The sequence below is a fragment of the Cuculus canorus genome, chromosome 1 (genome assembly GCF_017976375.1).
Source record: "Cuculus canorus isolate bCucCan1 chromosome 1, bCucCan1.pri, whole genome shotgun sequence".
In the NCBI taxonomy this organism is placed as follows: Eukaryota; Metazoa; Chordata; class Aves; order Cuculiformes; family Cuculidae; genus Cuculus; species Cuculus canorus.
This window is the reverse complement of record NC_071401.1, coordinates 149,239,818-149,254,775: the sequence shown is the minus strand read 5'-3', so window position 1 is coordinate 149,254,775 and position 14,958 is coordinate 149,239,818. Positions and strand designations below refer to the sequence as shown.

Below are 14,958 nucleotides of genomic sequence, written 5' to 3'. Positions count from 1 at the left end.
GCCCAGGTATTTGGATTCGAATAAAAGGATACTAAACACCTCATGATATTTTAGTTATTTGCCACAGAAATGCGAAGACTGATCAGAGTGAAGCATGAATGGAAATGCATACATGTGTGAAATCTCCAGGAGAAACAAAAGAATGAGGGTGAGAAGAAAGGTCTCCATGCTGGCCAAGGACATCATATGGATAAACACTGTGGAAAGTGCTGTTTGCTGCAAGAGCCAGAGGTCAGGCTCCAAGAAACTGTTGAGTTCTGATGTTTATGAAAGCTCAGTTGAAGAACTAGTTCATCACAACTGAGAGACTGGACAAGAACTCAATACCTGGTCTTCCTCATCTTCCACATCACCAAAGTCATCCTGGCAGGAAGTCCTGGCCACAAATAGATATGGCTCTTGTGAGAAGGAATAAAAAAAATCCAGGAGAGAATGAGTGTGAGTAAATGAAACCATTTTGACTGACTTTGTTATCGCTTTCCCATGGTCATTCACTGAGGTTTTTTATTTTAATTTGCTACAAAATTATAAAACGCACGTCTACTGTTCTCAGAAAGAAACATTTTCCTAGTAATGAGATGATCTTTCAATCCAAAAGCACCCATTCCTCCCTAGGCACTGATCCCAAGCCCATCCTGGAGTAGCATGGTCAGCTCCTGGCTTTGGAAGAGTTCCTAGTCAAGTAATTACAAATCACATCTCCTGCAGCAACGGGTAAAGTCCAGGTAAAAGACACCAGGGTATTGTACCAAGGTCTACTAGTCTGTAACAGTGGTCTTTGCTGGATCTGACTGGATCTGACTATATCTGGTGGCCAGATTCACAGAATCATCTAGAAAACATGGTCCAAATCAACTTAACAGCTGTGCAGAGGAAGAGGCACTCACTGCTCAGCAGCAAAATCCCCCTTATCTTCTGGAAAAAAACTTTTTAAAAACAAGGCACTCTCTGGAACACTTCTAGAGTCTTAAAACCAACCCAGATGAAAGCCAGAGCTCTCCTCAAAGTGTTTAACAATGCTGCCTCTCAGCAATATTTCATGTGAATGCTCCCTGATTATAAGAGGGTTTGGTCCTCTTGTGGAGTGGGGAAGTGCCATCCCTGTTCCACAAATGCTCAGGATATTCAGTTACACAGAGAAATGGAGAGCTGAATACAGAATTAAACCAAATGTTTGAATCACTGTTTGGTACAGCAAACAACAGAACATCTTGTCACCTGCAGTATTCACAGGATAACTTGTTTTCCTTGCTTAAAATGTAAACCTCAGACAAAAAGCAAAACACCAAGAAGCTCTAAAAGGAACAGATATTCTGTTTCAAGTAATCACCTTCTCAGTTACATTGCAATTACATGGAAGGGTGCAGTAAAGATAAAATATGTGTTTACGCAGAAAATCCGCCCGCTGTTTCATAAGGCAAATTGGTTTCGCTGTGTTTGGTAATGCATTAAACTAGTTTGCCTTTCTTGCTTCAAGACATATTTTCTCCTGAGTAGGAATAAACAAAATAGGCTGGAAGGAAGAAACAAAAGTGAAGTGAATATGCTGAACAATTGTGACACCAGCTGCATTCATATCTGTGCGGGTTTTTTTCTGTAGTGTAGGTTACCCATGCCTAAAGAAATGGTGACACAAGTCCACATGTGGGTCATGGACACACTCCTGTACCCTCCTTTCTCAGCTCCAGCTGCTGCTTCAAACTCAAGCTGTGGTTAAAAGGGAAAAACAGTCATAGTTCTGTTGGTAAGTGGTGCCTGACACCAGTGTGGCTTCTTGAGGTCACAAGGAAAAAAGTGTAACAACTGCTTTGCCTGTGGCTGTATTTTCTCCTTGGTCACTGTAGCAGAAAGATAGCTTTCAAGCCTGGATACCACAGGCTCACTGCTGACGATAACTCTTCCACTGCATATCCTGCTGGAAACAATCCCAGGTGGGTTTCTTTGGTGGAGCTGGATAACAGGGGTGTGAGGTTTGAAAACAGGGCTTGTTTGGTCACACCCCATGGAAGGGAGCAGAGTTGCCTCCAAATCCATTGGTGTGCTGTGTAGGAATTTTACATCTTCTGTAGTTAAAAAATAATAGCCTCTTGTGATTAACACTATTCAATTTGCAAGACTAGTGATTAATGAATGTTTAGAAAAGATCATTATATATCAATACTTCAAATTAATCTCAGCCATTTTGATACCTCTCTTCATTCTGTTCATTAGGTATTAGCATTCCTACACAGTTTGCTTTAACAATCCATCTTGAAAAATACAGCACAAGGGGAGTCATCGTAAGTCTTCACTGAGAAACAAGTTAATAGAAATAAATTGGCTGCCAGTGTGGAAACTGGCACACTCTTTTGTTTGCACAGCTCAAAACTAACCCTTTTGTTAAGTGATGACATGTGCAAACTTCTATAATGCAGTGCTGTCAAGCCCTGGAGCAAATCAGATTTAAAAAGGGTTGTTGTAGTAAAGAATGTAGAAAATTGCAAGACTGCAATATGATCTGTCTTTGAGCTGGTTTGTGTTGTGTGCTAAATGAAGGGCTGCAGTCTTATAAGGGACTTAATCACTGTCATATGATCAACCACAGCTTGAAACAACAGCCAAAACATATTTTCCTCAGAAAGAAATGCGCCACAAAGACAAGGCAGTAAATGGAGCAAAACGTATGTGAGCTGATTATTAATAACCAATTTAGTTCAAATGCTGCATCTCCTCTTTTCAACCAAGCAGTATGCAGCTGACCCAATCAAATACTGAGGACCAAGTACCTGGCAAAGGTATCAGTGGAGATACTCAGCCAGGGGTCCAGTCAACCAAACCAATGTAGTTCAGTTCTCAGCTGATACAGCAGTATATGTGAATATAGCTAAGACATTTCCTTCTGCTCTTCTTTCAAGGGCCACATCCCATTCTGTTTCATCCCATATACTCCACTCTGTGGGTGAGTGGCCACAAGAAAAAAAAAGAGTCTGGTTTGAGGACTGAAGCAGCGATGCACTGGCTTTACTCTTCTGCAGTGCCATCAATGATGTGCTTGAAAGAGAATGGAGAAAACTTGTACCCGGCTCCCACATAGAACTTGTTCTGGAACTCCACCCTAGGGAGGAGAAGAGGGAGCGTTAGTGCTGTCCACAGGCAGGACCTATGGCTATCCGAGGGGCTGAAATGTGTCACCCACAGGAAAAGGGAAGCGACACTGGTGGTCTCTGACCCATGAATGTAGGTTCCTTCTGGTGCCAGCAGTGAGACACAGACAGCCCAGGGAGCAACCCAGCATGTATCAGTTTGAATTTCCACCAGTCAACCTGGAAATGCTCCTTGTAAGGCCAGCTGGTAGGACCTTGCCTGCCCACTATACTGCTTCTAGCAGCTCTAAGAGCTGGTATAACCACCTCCTGGTTGTGTGCTTTGGTGGGAAGCAGACATCTCGCCCTCCCTGCACAATGACAAGCAACTACACTATGGTTTGTTTTGGCAGCATTTGTTGTTTGTGGAAGGATGTTACATGGTAAAAAATGCCACAGCTTGGGTATTCAGGCAGGATACCAAGTTACATTGGTAGTAAATGGCAATTTGTTACCTTGGTTTTTCTTTACATGCTAGCCTGATGGTGCGTCCGCACTGCTGTCCTTGCCTGGACTGATGCCTATTTAAGGCATGCACAGGCTAACTTGAAACTGGTTTGCCACAGTCTGGACCTCAACCTGGGCTAATGGCACAAATGCCATCACAGGATTTCATCAGGTTTTGCTGCTTCAGCCAAACTCGTACTCCTGTAAGTAATCCCCAGCTGTCTTGTTTGACAGAAACCCTACACGAGATACACAACCAGCGGAGCGGCTGTGCCTTCAGGCCTTATCATACAGGTTGAGGTGGCCACAGTGGCTCTGCATGTTTACCAAAGCAGAGCTGCAGACTGTCGTTTGCCACATGCGGAGGAGGAAAAGCAGGTTGCTCCAGTGAGCAGCTCAGAGACGGGGTAGGGATCTCTGACCACCCTTTGGAGGACTCTCCCTTGCTTCATTTGCCATAGGAGACTGATGTCCTAATGCACAGATACTACTGCAGCGTGTCTAACATCTGCTGGTGAGGCCACCTGTTTCCACAACCTGATCTTTCTTAAAGACTGCTCCAGGAAAACCTCCAAAAGACCACGCCACTTACCAGTGCAGACGCAAGGCATGCAGAAAGGCTGAAAGCCCCTCCATGATAAGCAGGATGGCTACTGTCAGCACTGCAAATGCTGCAAAGATGATGAAGACGATGATGAGGCCTGAAAAGCTGCTGTTGTTCAACCCATTGTGCATCACCATGGTCCAGAGCACCTCTGACAGCTCTGCAAAGGAAATAAAGGGAAAACAGTGTTGAGCAGTAGCTATGGACAAACACAATGTGCAGTCTGGCAACTCAAACATTTTTCCCAGTTAGATGAGTTGGCCTAGGATAAAATGTACATGACAGTAGTCGTGTACATGACAGTAGAGTTTGCATAACAGTAATCGTGTATGGCCAACCTGCCTCTCCATGATGAATGGAGAAGGGAAGTGGATGCAGATTGTTTTCCATCACTCCTCTTCACTGTGTTAGAAGCTGATAGTGATGTTTTGGCTTGGCTTTGTATCATAAATCCATGCAAGCACCTTACCAGGACTGCTATTACCCTAGCATGATACAGTCATCTGTTTAATTTGCACTTCTTTAACATAGCAGATAGGCAGTATGCAGAGCCTTCTAGGACTGCCTGCTGCTAAATCCCAGTGAACATGATCGATTGACATGGTCAGTACATGTATAGATTAGGTTACAAGCTGTACTGGTCGATGCTAGCAAAGACCCACGGGAGACACGTAATTCCTATTTATTCTGCAAACCACTACTCTTAAGGTGTCATGGAGAAGCTGTGGTGGAAAAATGGCTGGTCGCACCCATGGCAGTCTGTATTAATGTGCAGGTTATTTGCATGGTCTTAAATATTTCTTTTTCCTGCACAGGTTCACATCAACATTCACAGCAGTGGTATATCTGATATGTCCTGTCAGCTCAATAGCATACTGCTAACTTAACTGTCCCAGTCAGACAGGGTAGATTCAGGACTCAGCAATTTTCCTCTTGTGATACAGGCAAAGCAAGGACTTAGCCCAGCTTTTTTCCATCCAGAGACACTGGCCACTATTTCAGCCTTCCATTTTGCCAGTCATTGGTCCTTGAGCCATATTCAGATTCAACGACCTGTTTAGGTGACAACAGATGCAAGGAATCCCCTGCAATTTCTGCCATCAGGAAAAACTCCTGTCAATTCCACTTCATAAGGCCTGCAAAGGAATATGATGTTTTTTCAGGCAGAATTTTGATACAACACCTAGGACTACATTTAGATATCTGTCCTCTCTGGAAAGCTAATGTACATTAACTTCCACTCAACTCCTACTAAGCTCATTTCTGCGTCAAGATGTACAGCTAACCCCTGTCAATCCATGGCATGCACTCTCCTCTTGTTTTCTCTTTTGGTGTGCCCAGTTCTTAAAGGCAGGTGTAACTCCTAGCCAGAGGCAGTACAGCAATATTAATAAAAAACATTTCAGAAAAATTGAAGTCATTGAAAATCCTGAAGCTCCAGCCTGAGGCAATTTCTAGTATTTAAGCCTTTTTTTTTTCTAATCTTAAATCAAAACACCGAAACACTATATTTCTCATGGAATATAAGGTTCCACTAAATGGTGCTGCAAAAAATCCCAGTGAAAATGGCAAGTTCCAGGAATGCTTTAACTAAAACTTTTGTTTTGAGTTTGCTGAACCAAATCAAAATAACTGTTTCAAGTCATTTTGACATTCATCTGCATACGCTAAGACTATAGCAAATGCCTCCTGGGAAATGAAGCTATGGTTTCCATACTGTCTTTACCTCTGTGGACCAGGCTACTCATTGGGACCACACCTCCCACAGTGCCACACACCACGAGGACTATTCCAGAGAGGCACCTACAGAGCAATGTGGGAAATGGGTTCCAGTTAGGAGCTGCCAGGGATCACTACTGAAAACTGAGATGGCCACCACAAAATGCTCGGATTAATCTGATTTAAAGAAAAACATTCTGAAACACATGTCCACAAGGAGAACTAGGAGAACTTCGACTTCATGAAGAAATTAATGAACAATAATCAAACACTGACAGAAGCAGTGATCAGCATGGAGTTGATGGAGAAATAACTAACAAGGGACAGTCACTCACGTGCATGGGCTAAGCTCAGTGCCCAGAGCCGCAAATAGGATGCTGTGTTGGAGATGCAGCCAAGGCAGTATTCAATGGTGTGGATAGCTTGATGTACAAATATGTCTCCAAAATTGAACTGAAACAATATAAAACCAAACACATTTTATTAGTTCTTAATTCAGGGCTTCCTGGTTATCAGAGCAACACTCCACCAAAAGCTCTCCATGCTCCTCCCTTTTTCTTGATATGTCCTGAAGCAACATACAGATAGTTCCCAGACAAAAAGACTGCTTTGAAAACTGTCAGTTCTCTACCGTCTTCCCATACATTCTCCCTGGAGAAATAAAATTCCAGTGAGAAACAAATATTCAGGAAACAGCTTGTATTCCAGTCCTAAAATTTCAAATCTGGAATAAGATGGCAATCCAATCACTACTAATCTTTGTGATTTCTGTAGAAACAGGAATTCTTACATAAAACAGGGTTTCTCAGAGTATCTGCTTATTGGTATACACATTTGGGGAGACAGCACTGAATAAACATATCTTCTAAGACTGTGAAGATTCCCTGTGACTGAGAAGAGTCAGCAATATCTACACTCAATATTGTTTGACCCCCAAACATTATGAACAATTGTGTCACTTTTCTAACTACGTTGCTGCATACTGCAGAAGCCCTTGACAATACCTGCCAAAGGAAAATTTGTCTCCCAGCCAACACTGCAGGCTGCCAACTTTTCAATGCTCCTTTGCAATTTAAAGGAAGGAAATCTCACTGACTCTTGGGGAAGGCTTGACCTTCTCTGGGTGCAATGTGGAAGTGAAACAACCTCCCCTGGGGAAACAAAAGCTTGAGGATTGTAAAAACTTGAGGTTTATAAGACTGCCTGCCCTCACCAGGAAAAACTAAAGGAAAAATACAGAGGATTTCATTCTGCAAAAATTCAAAGCTTATTCTGGAAATGCAAACTGTTGCAATAGTTTGACCTGGTATCTTATTAAAAGAAAGGTAAAAGGCTTCTGCTTGACGTTGTGTCTTCTACTACTGTGTCTGTCTGAGCAATTTTCTGCCTGTATTTTCTTACCTCTTCATCATCATTCTCATGTCCTCCATGGCCACCACTGTGGTCTCCCTGGGAAGCTTTCTTGGAATGATTGGTCTCTGGAACATCTACCTCATTTTCACCTCCAAGATTTCCTGAGACATCTTGAGAACGAATCTTTCAGAAACAAAATGCAATATGTCTTTTATGTCATGCTGCAGATCGATACCAAAATGAAGAAGACCATGGCACAGAACTTCATCAATAACCTCTTGATGGGTAACGTATGAAGGTCTATGCCATGAATATGAAGACAATTTCAACAATAGCCAGTCACCACAGAAACTGAATACTACTGCTGAATGGCTAACAATACTCAACTATTTTCCAATCTAGACCATTTTTCAGTGATGCCAATTAATATGAGCTAGTTTGTAGTCTCATCATGCACCCTTTATACCCACCATCACTTCTGGCAAATGAGAAAACTGAGGCACATTAAAGCAGATGATCTCAATTAGATGGCTGCAAATTTAAGGAATTAGCATCAAATGAAAGGGAAATGGAGGCTGAAAGGTTCAGGTGACTTGATGAAGGTCACACAGTTGCAGGGTTACAGACAGAAATACAATTCATACCTCCTAATTCCTTTTATATTGACAGGAACTTCATGACAACCCATCTTCTCTTGATAATCATTCTTTACAAACCTATTCTAGAGGTCTGAACAACCTGATCTGAGCCTCACTCCAGAAATGACGGTACAGTGTAAGAATAGCTTTAGGTTATAACCATATAACAGTCCTATTATACAGTATAACCAAAGATGGACCTCACAGCTTCTGTCAGGTTTTGTCCTGTCACTCTTTATAGCTTCCAGCAGGTTTCATGGGCAAGGTCTCGTGATAACATATTGTTTCCCATTGCAGCAGTAATCACTGTCACACCCGCTTTATCTTTGCTTTACCTGAATGTCAGCATAGAGAACAGGTTTTGTTGCAAACATATAAATCTGGGTAAATGTTAGATGTGATCAGACAGCTAACATATGAAAATTAGGAACAGAAATACAGGGGCATAATAGGAGGTGGGGAAAAGCTGTCAGATGTTACTAGCATAAAAGAAGGAGATGGAGACAACCGTGTCAAACTTTCATCCAAATCCCAGAAGAATGACAAAATAAGAAATTACAGTGCAGAGGCAGGGCCACAAAGGTCTCCCAGGGACCTGGCTTTCAGTTATAGGTCAAAAGTGACTGGGTTGGAAAAGGTCACGCAGCACAACCAGCATCTCTTTCTTCAAATGAAAACATCTGTGCCCTATAAAAGATACTCCCAGCACTAACTCCAACTATAAAAAGAAGTAAATCCTGACAGACAAGTAAAGACCTGTTAGCGTAGTAAAGGAGAGAATTAATGAGCAACTGGGAAACTGCAGCTGCCGTGGTTATATGCTGAGGAGCTGGGCAAACCACAGGGCCCATGGGAAGGAGAGGTCTGTTAACATGTAAACAATCACTTAGGGAAGAAAGCACGTCTGAAAAGCAGGCAAGTGCTTTTAAATCAAGGCTCTCTTCCAAGCAGTGTTGATCTCCAAGGCCAGGAGTATCATAATTGCCACATTCCTACAAAGCACCCAACCAGCAGTTAATGGTTGTGGACCAGGAACTGAGCCCTTTGCCTTGTCTTGGCTTTACCAGCACTTCAGTCTTTCCAAACCTTTGCTGGTTTTGGACGTGATACTTGAAAGAGTTCAGTGTCAGCCTAACTAGCAACAAATAGAGTATGACCTTGTGAGCAAAGCTCCTGTTCCCCGCTTAGGTGGCTCAGCCAAATGTCCATACACATGCTCTCAGCACATGTGATATAAAGCAGTTTGAAATCACTGGAGAAATTCAGAGACCAGAGAAAAGCATAATTAGAACACGGCAAACACTTTTTGGGTTCTGTCTCCTCAGCTTTGATTTTGCTGCACCAAACTTCCCTTGCATGATCCACATTCCTTACCATGCGCTGTGCTTTCTGGTGGTTGGCTCGGAGGACAAGAGGTTTAATTAGGAGCATCCAGGGAACAGCAATCAGTGCAAATATGACCAAGAAACTCTGCACTTCTTTCTAAAAGACAAAACAACAAGAAAAGCAAAAGTTATTTTATTTCCTTTAGCCAACTGCATTTATGGTTAGAAACCTGATTCTATAAAATGGTATTTTTTAATACAACAGATATAGTCCCTGTATCAGTTGAGTCTCCTTTGCTTGTAAGGACATGAAAATAAATGCAGGCTGCTTAAGGCTCCAGAGAGTACTGCCGGGTAGATGTGGTTGGACACATGGAAATAAAAGGCTTTCATATTTGAAAGAGTAAACTTGCCAAAACACAGTGTTACTGACTTGAACCTGATTCTCCAGTGTCCCAAGTGAATGTCCTAACTTCTGGGTGAAGCTAATCAGTCTGTCTTACTTTGATCGAAGTAGAAATGCTGCAGTAAGAGCCAAGTCATTGAAGTCTTCCCCTGGAAAGCAGGGAATCCAGGTTTTGCTCTCCATTTGCAATTCCAAAAAGGATTTGAATCCACATGCTTCAGGTTTGAATAACACATTGCCCCCACAATATAAAGCTTTCTTGTTGCAGTATGCCATCCCTATTGCTGTCCTATCATAAATGTCTGTACTTTAAGAAAAACAAAACAAAGACATCCAAAGAAAACTCCAAACTACAATTTTTGCATTTTTTTAAAGCTAGCTGAGATCTCTGATCACCTTATGGTTAGTCTCATACAATCTTTGCTTTTAGACTAGCCAGGTGGATGGCACAGTTACTGGTAGGGTAGAGGGATAGGAATATGAGAAAAAAATAAGCCACTTTTGAAAGGTGTTGGGTTTTTACAAAGCAAAATGTTATATAATGACATTTGAAGGCTGGGAAAACTGTATTTTCCCCAAATCCCCTGCAGCCTTAGTGCAATTACTTGGAACTGATTGGGACTCTCTACTAACTCTGACTCACCAAACAGCCCTAAAACTGAGCTCACATTGATGTGCCAGAGTCTGCAGCTTTATAGATGTAGAAGCATACATGTGGCTAGAGGCAACATTTTCTTGCAGACTCTTCATTGGTGCTGCTGATGTAAAATTAAGCAAGAAAAAAAAATGCATAATCTAAGCAAAAAAAAAGAAAAAAGAGATTACTTTGAAAGAAGGAGGGTTTTTTGCTTTTGGTTTTTTTTAAGCAAACTCCCCAAAGGAGATATTTCTGACAAAAAAAGAGCCAGAAAATCCTCTGGCTACTTCTGTCTTTTTCAGATGAATATATAAAGTTCTTAAATTTTCCAAAGAAGAAATAAGAAATTATCAAGGAATTTGTCTCAAACATTGTGCCAAGACTTCAGGACAGCACACTTGCAATACTCAGCTTTGTATCTCTGGTCATCTTTCTTTCTTTTTTCCCCAGAAGTATCTAAACTTGCATCACCATTCTTGTAAGCATGACAATAAGGATGATGTTTCCTCTGCCTCACGGCTTTATCTGTCCTACCTGTCTACAAGGCCAACACAAATACCAGAAGAACAAACTTCTCTTATGTGACTGGCATATGTGACTGAGCTTCTGAGCCTGTTCACCATCTTTATGCTCACTCTCTGCAACGTCCACTGTGAATCCAAACCCACCTACTGTTGACTCAATCTGCTTGAACCATACCTGATGCAGATATAAGGGAGCATTTGAAGTGTCACTGTAATTGAACAGAAACATATTGATGAAGTGGATGAGGATGCTTGGTGCACTTTGGGATGAGTGGACATCAAAATGACACCATTTGAAAATAATCATGAAGACCAGGTATCCAAAAAGTGAGACAATAAAAATCATTTCTGGAATGAACTGAAGGATAATATTTATGTATTTCTTGAAGTAACTGGAAAGAATCAAGAAAGAGAGCTACAATTAATACAGCCGGTATTAATACAGGGTTTACCCAAATAGGGCAGTACTGTACACCATTTAGCCTGTGGAAACTAACCTAAGAAACATGCACTATCACTAGACATGAAAGAAGTCTGTAACTGCAGTCCTTATAAATGAAAGGTGTTACTTAAATACAAAAGCTTTGTCATATTCTTCAGGTTTCTGTGCTTGACCCAACAGTATCTCAGCATCTCATAAAATGAATGCATTTAAATGAAAACATTTTTTTTAACAAAATGGCTACTTTACAAATTTAGACATTCTATGCTGAAGAAGGTCAGAACCATGTGTAGAATCAATTCTGTAGGGACAGTCCTCCTCTATGTCATCTGCAAACTCTTTCTATCCTTAAAGGTCACTACAGACCTTCCAGCTTTGGAGAGTCTCCCAAGACAGTAGTGTCAACCCCTCAACCTTATTATCATTTCTTAATTGTTATTCCAAAACGTAGAGGCAGAGATACAGACATACACACTAACAGATCCACTGGAGAAATGCACACACATGCTGTACAAGATTTTGGTGTGCTTTGGATCAGAACAAAAGAGTTTATCTTTCAAGACAAACGTTATCAATAGTGGAAGTTGTTATATATTTTTAATTTAGTGTACTTTAGTATTTCTGCAGAATCAAGAATATAAAAGAGAAAGTGAAAAAGTGAGTTTATCTAAGGGAATATCTGCAATGTGACAGCTGTCCTCTGGCCTTTGGACTCAACACTCTGTACCATCAGTGGTGTGAGTCAGACGGTGTGTGGGGCATTTCTACTGGCACTGGGGAAAGGGCAAAATTCAAGTCATCATTTCAAGATATGAGGCTTTCTCTGAGTGAAGGACACTAGTTTAGAGATAAGGACTTGTGTGCTGCAGCAATGGGCTGGTGAAACAAACTTACATGTGGTTGAAGAGACTGAGTATCACCCCAAAAATCATGTGCACAATCCCTATGAGAACTGACATCTTCATTTTGTAGGAGTTCGAGAAAGTCAGCTTGTTCGATGCAATGTTCCAGATCTTTGGGAAAAGGAGAAAAGAGAGATAGAAGAACAAGATTTTCAGGTGTTTGTTCAATAATGGATCTGTGGGAGTTGTGGCTTTGACATCATCAGTTTGCTCTTACTGGTTCTAGTAAGAAGAAAACAAGCAACAGAAATCTAGGTGTTCCTTACAATACTTTTCACTCCAGCAAGTGTCTCATCTAAAAGATACGAAGTAATATCCTTGTTTAACAAGGGAAATCGCAGCGATTTAAAATGATGTAATGACTTGCCTCAGTTCTGCAGAAACCAATGCAAAGGTTGATAACGCAACCTAGATCTTTTCAGTGTCATTCCTTGTCCCTGGGCTGAGTAATCTCTTTTATCTTAGGTGGGAAGACATGAGAAAATCCTTCCTAGCCCTACAGAAATTTGTTCCACCTTCACCAGAGAAGCACAGAGGGCAGAGCATGTTCAAACTTTTTGTTTGGACCAAAGACCAGCTCATTCCAGCATTTTGGCCAAGGAGATCAGATTATCACCTGCCTCTCTGCAGTAATTTTTCAGTTGTGTTAGAAGAATAACCATGTGCCTCTTTTCAGTCCTGCTTTTTCTATGCTACAGAACTCTGGGGTTCCTTCTACTTCCTTCTGAAACCTCCTAGACCTCAAAGTCTTGGGACCCTAAAGATACTAAATAGGTAACTCTTTTCAGACACTGGGTGTAGTACCTGCACAGACAGGAGGGCAGACAGGATTATTTGAAGGCAAAACATTAGTTTATGTGCCTTTGTCTGGCATGCTTTGCCTCTCCTATGGCTATGGAAGGAGACAACCTAGACTTCTCATTTCAGGGTGACTTTATTTTCCAAGATCCCGCCAGGACTTGCAAAATACAAAAAGCTATCCATCCTTCCAGGCAGATGACAGGGATAACTTTCACAGAGAGAGCCATGTTGGGGGTGGTGCTTTCCAGTCCATCCCTTCCCCACCACCACCTGTTCAGTCATTCCTCCCTCCCAGCCAGGGCTCCCAGACTCCCAAGCAGGCAGCATCCAGGCTGAAAGACAGTCTAACCCAGATTAATTTAAATTAGAGATGTGTCACGTCAATGTACTGAAAATCTACCTTCCTCTATTGTGAGTTCCTGAACTCCACTGCATACATCCTGGGCAGATTTAAGGTTTTGTGAAAAACTTACTACAAGTTCAATCAATCCACAGACTAGGGAATGCCAGTGTTTCTTTGTGTGACCAACTGAAATGAGAGTGCACCCCACAGAACAAAGGTTAGCTGGCTGATATGAAGAGTGAAGCAGGAAAGCTTCGTGTTAACAACTATATTTCAACAAGAGATAAAAAGCAAATGGGAAGAAAAGGGAAATAGGACACAGAGAAAAAAATGTGGATAAGTTAACCAATACTGGCATTTACTTTACATGATAAATAGCCTGCATGGAAATCAGGACTTTGCCTTCTAACTTGTGAAGTAGCTCTGGAATGGGTTAAATACTTAAGTGAGGAAACTTAATCCAGCAGATTGGTAACAGTGGAGACTGCAGCACAAGACCACTCTACAGCAAAATCAAAGTTCCTTCTTGCTGCTGCCTGTGCAAAACTGTCAGCAATATATATTCTTGCTTGTTAAAGAAAAGCATTACAGCAACCCTCTAAAGAACAGGAAAAGATCAAGAAGTAAAGAGTGCAGCTTCAGGAGGGAGAGCAGGAAGTTACCGATGTACCTTATAGGTAGAAACAAGATTTAAACACAAATTTTCTTAGAGAAATTTAAATTAATTACTGGATCTATTCCAAAAGGATATGGATTTCCAGAGTAGACCCCTGGGACTGCTGGATCCAGCTGCAGCACTGTGTTTTCCAGAAGCACTTCCTTACTAGAAGAGAAATGGGAAATGATCTTTGCATCTTAATCTTGCTGTATAAGCTTACGGTATATTTACGTGAGATATTCTGAGGACTACCACATTATGTTCCTTACTAAGTCCAACTTTTCTGTGCACTGTTATCCTGGGCTCATGTGCATGAGTGCGTGTCTGTGACAGTATCCATCACAATGATAATTCTCTATGCATCAGTCCTGGACACCTGCGTATGCTTGTGCACATCAGTGCCTGGACAAACTGGCACCTTTCTGGGGACTCTGCAGTTCCATTTCTATAATGAGTTGTCTGTGTCTGTCAGACAAAACCTGTGACTCATTCAGGACTGCATCCACAAAAGGGAATTCCTCCCTTCCCCACACAGGCATTTACTGTGTGTTTCTTTCAAAGCCTACATGCTCCATTTGGTGTGTTTTTTTCCCACACTGAGCCACTTACTTCCAAGTGCTGTTTCTAAACATGGGGATGACATGCCAGGAAGAGCCAAAGATATTGAATGATTTGGAGAAACAGTCATTGTAGATGAAGCCAGTGTACATGGAGAATATGCCCATGAGCAGGATCAGGTAACGCCCGCTGAAAAAGGTGTTCCAGATCTGTAGGGGGAAAAGGTAGTGCCAGTGACAAAAGTACCTGCAGTCCCATCAAACGGTGAGCCTCAGCCAACAGGACACATGATCGTGCTGATCTATATATATAAAATGATTTATAGAAAACTCTGGGTCCATTGAGCCCATCCAGGTCTCTGTGTAGCACTACGCAGAATCATTTTCCAAAATTCTGCTTCGTGAGCATCTTTGAAGGATCTCCACTCAGCCTTCAGGAAGCTGGATGCTCCCTTTATCAAATGGGGATGACGAACCTTT

At 41.7% G+C, this 14,958-nt stretch overlaps 1 protein-coding gene across 1 annotated transcript in view; it reads right to left on the bottom strand.

The window, feature by feature from the left end:
- Positions 1 to 530: 530 nt before the first annotated feature.
- The window catches only part of ATP6V0A4 (ATPase H+ transporting V0 subunit a4), a 29,677-nt gene continuing 15,249 nt past the window's right edge, over positions 531 to 14,958 (bottom strand). The window contains exons 13-21 of the mRNA XM_009560526.2: positions 14,531 to 14,688; positions 13,993 to 14,086; positions 12,112 to 12,230; positions 10,951 to 11,167; positions 9,258 to 9,365; positions 7,294 to 7,428; positions 6,228 to 6,345; positions 4,162 to 4,333; positions 531 to 3,094 (exon numbers count right to left, since the gene is read on the bottom strand). Of these exons, the coding sequence (XP_009558821.2) occupies positions 3,001 to 3,094; positions 4,162 to 4,333; positions 6,228 to 6,345; positions 7,294 to 7,428; positions 9,258 to 9,365; positions 10,951 to 11,167; positions 12,112 to 12,230; positions 13,993 to 14,086; positions 14,531 to 14,688 (1,215 nt within the window). The 3' untranslated portion in view covers positions 531 to 3,000. The remainder of the gene's footprint in view (positions 3,095 to 4,161; positions 4,334 to 6,227; positions 6,346 to 7,293; positions 7,429 to 9,257; positions 9,366 to 10,950; positions 11,168 to 12,111; positions 12,231 to 13,992; positions 14,087 to 14,530; positions 14,689 to 14,958) is intronic.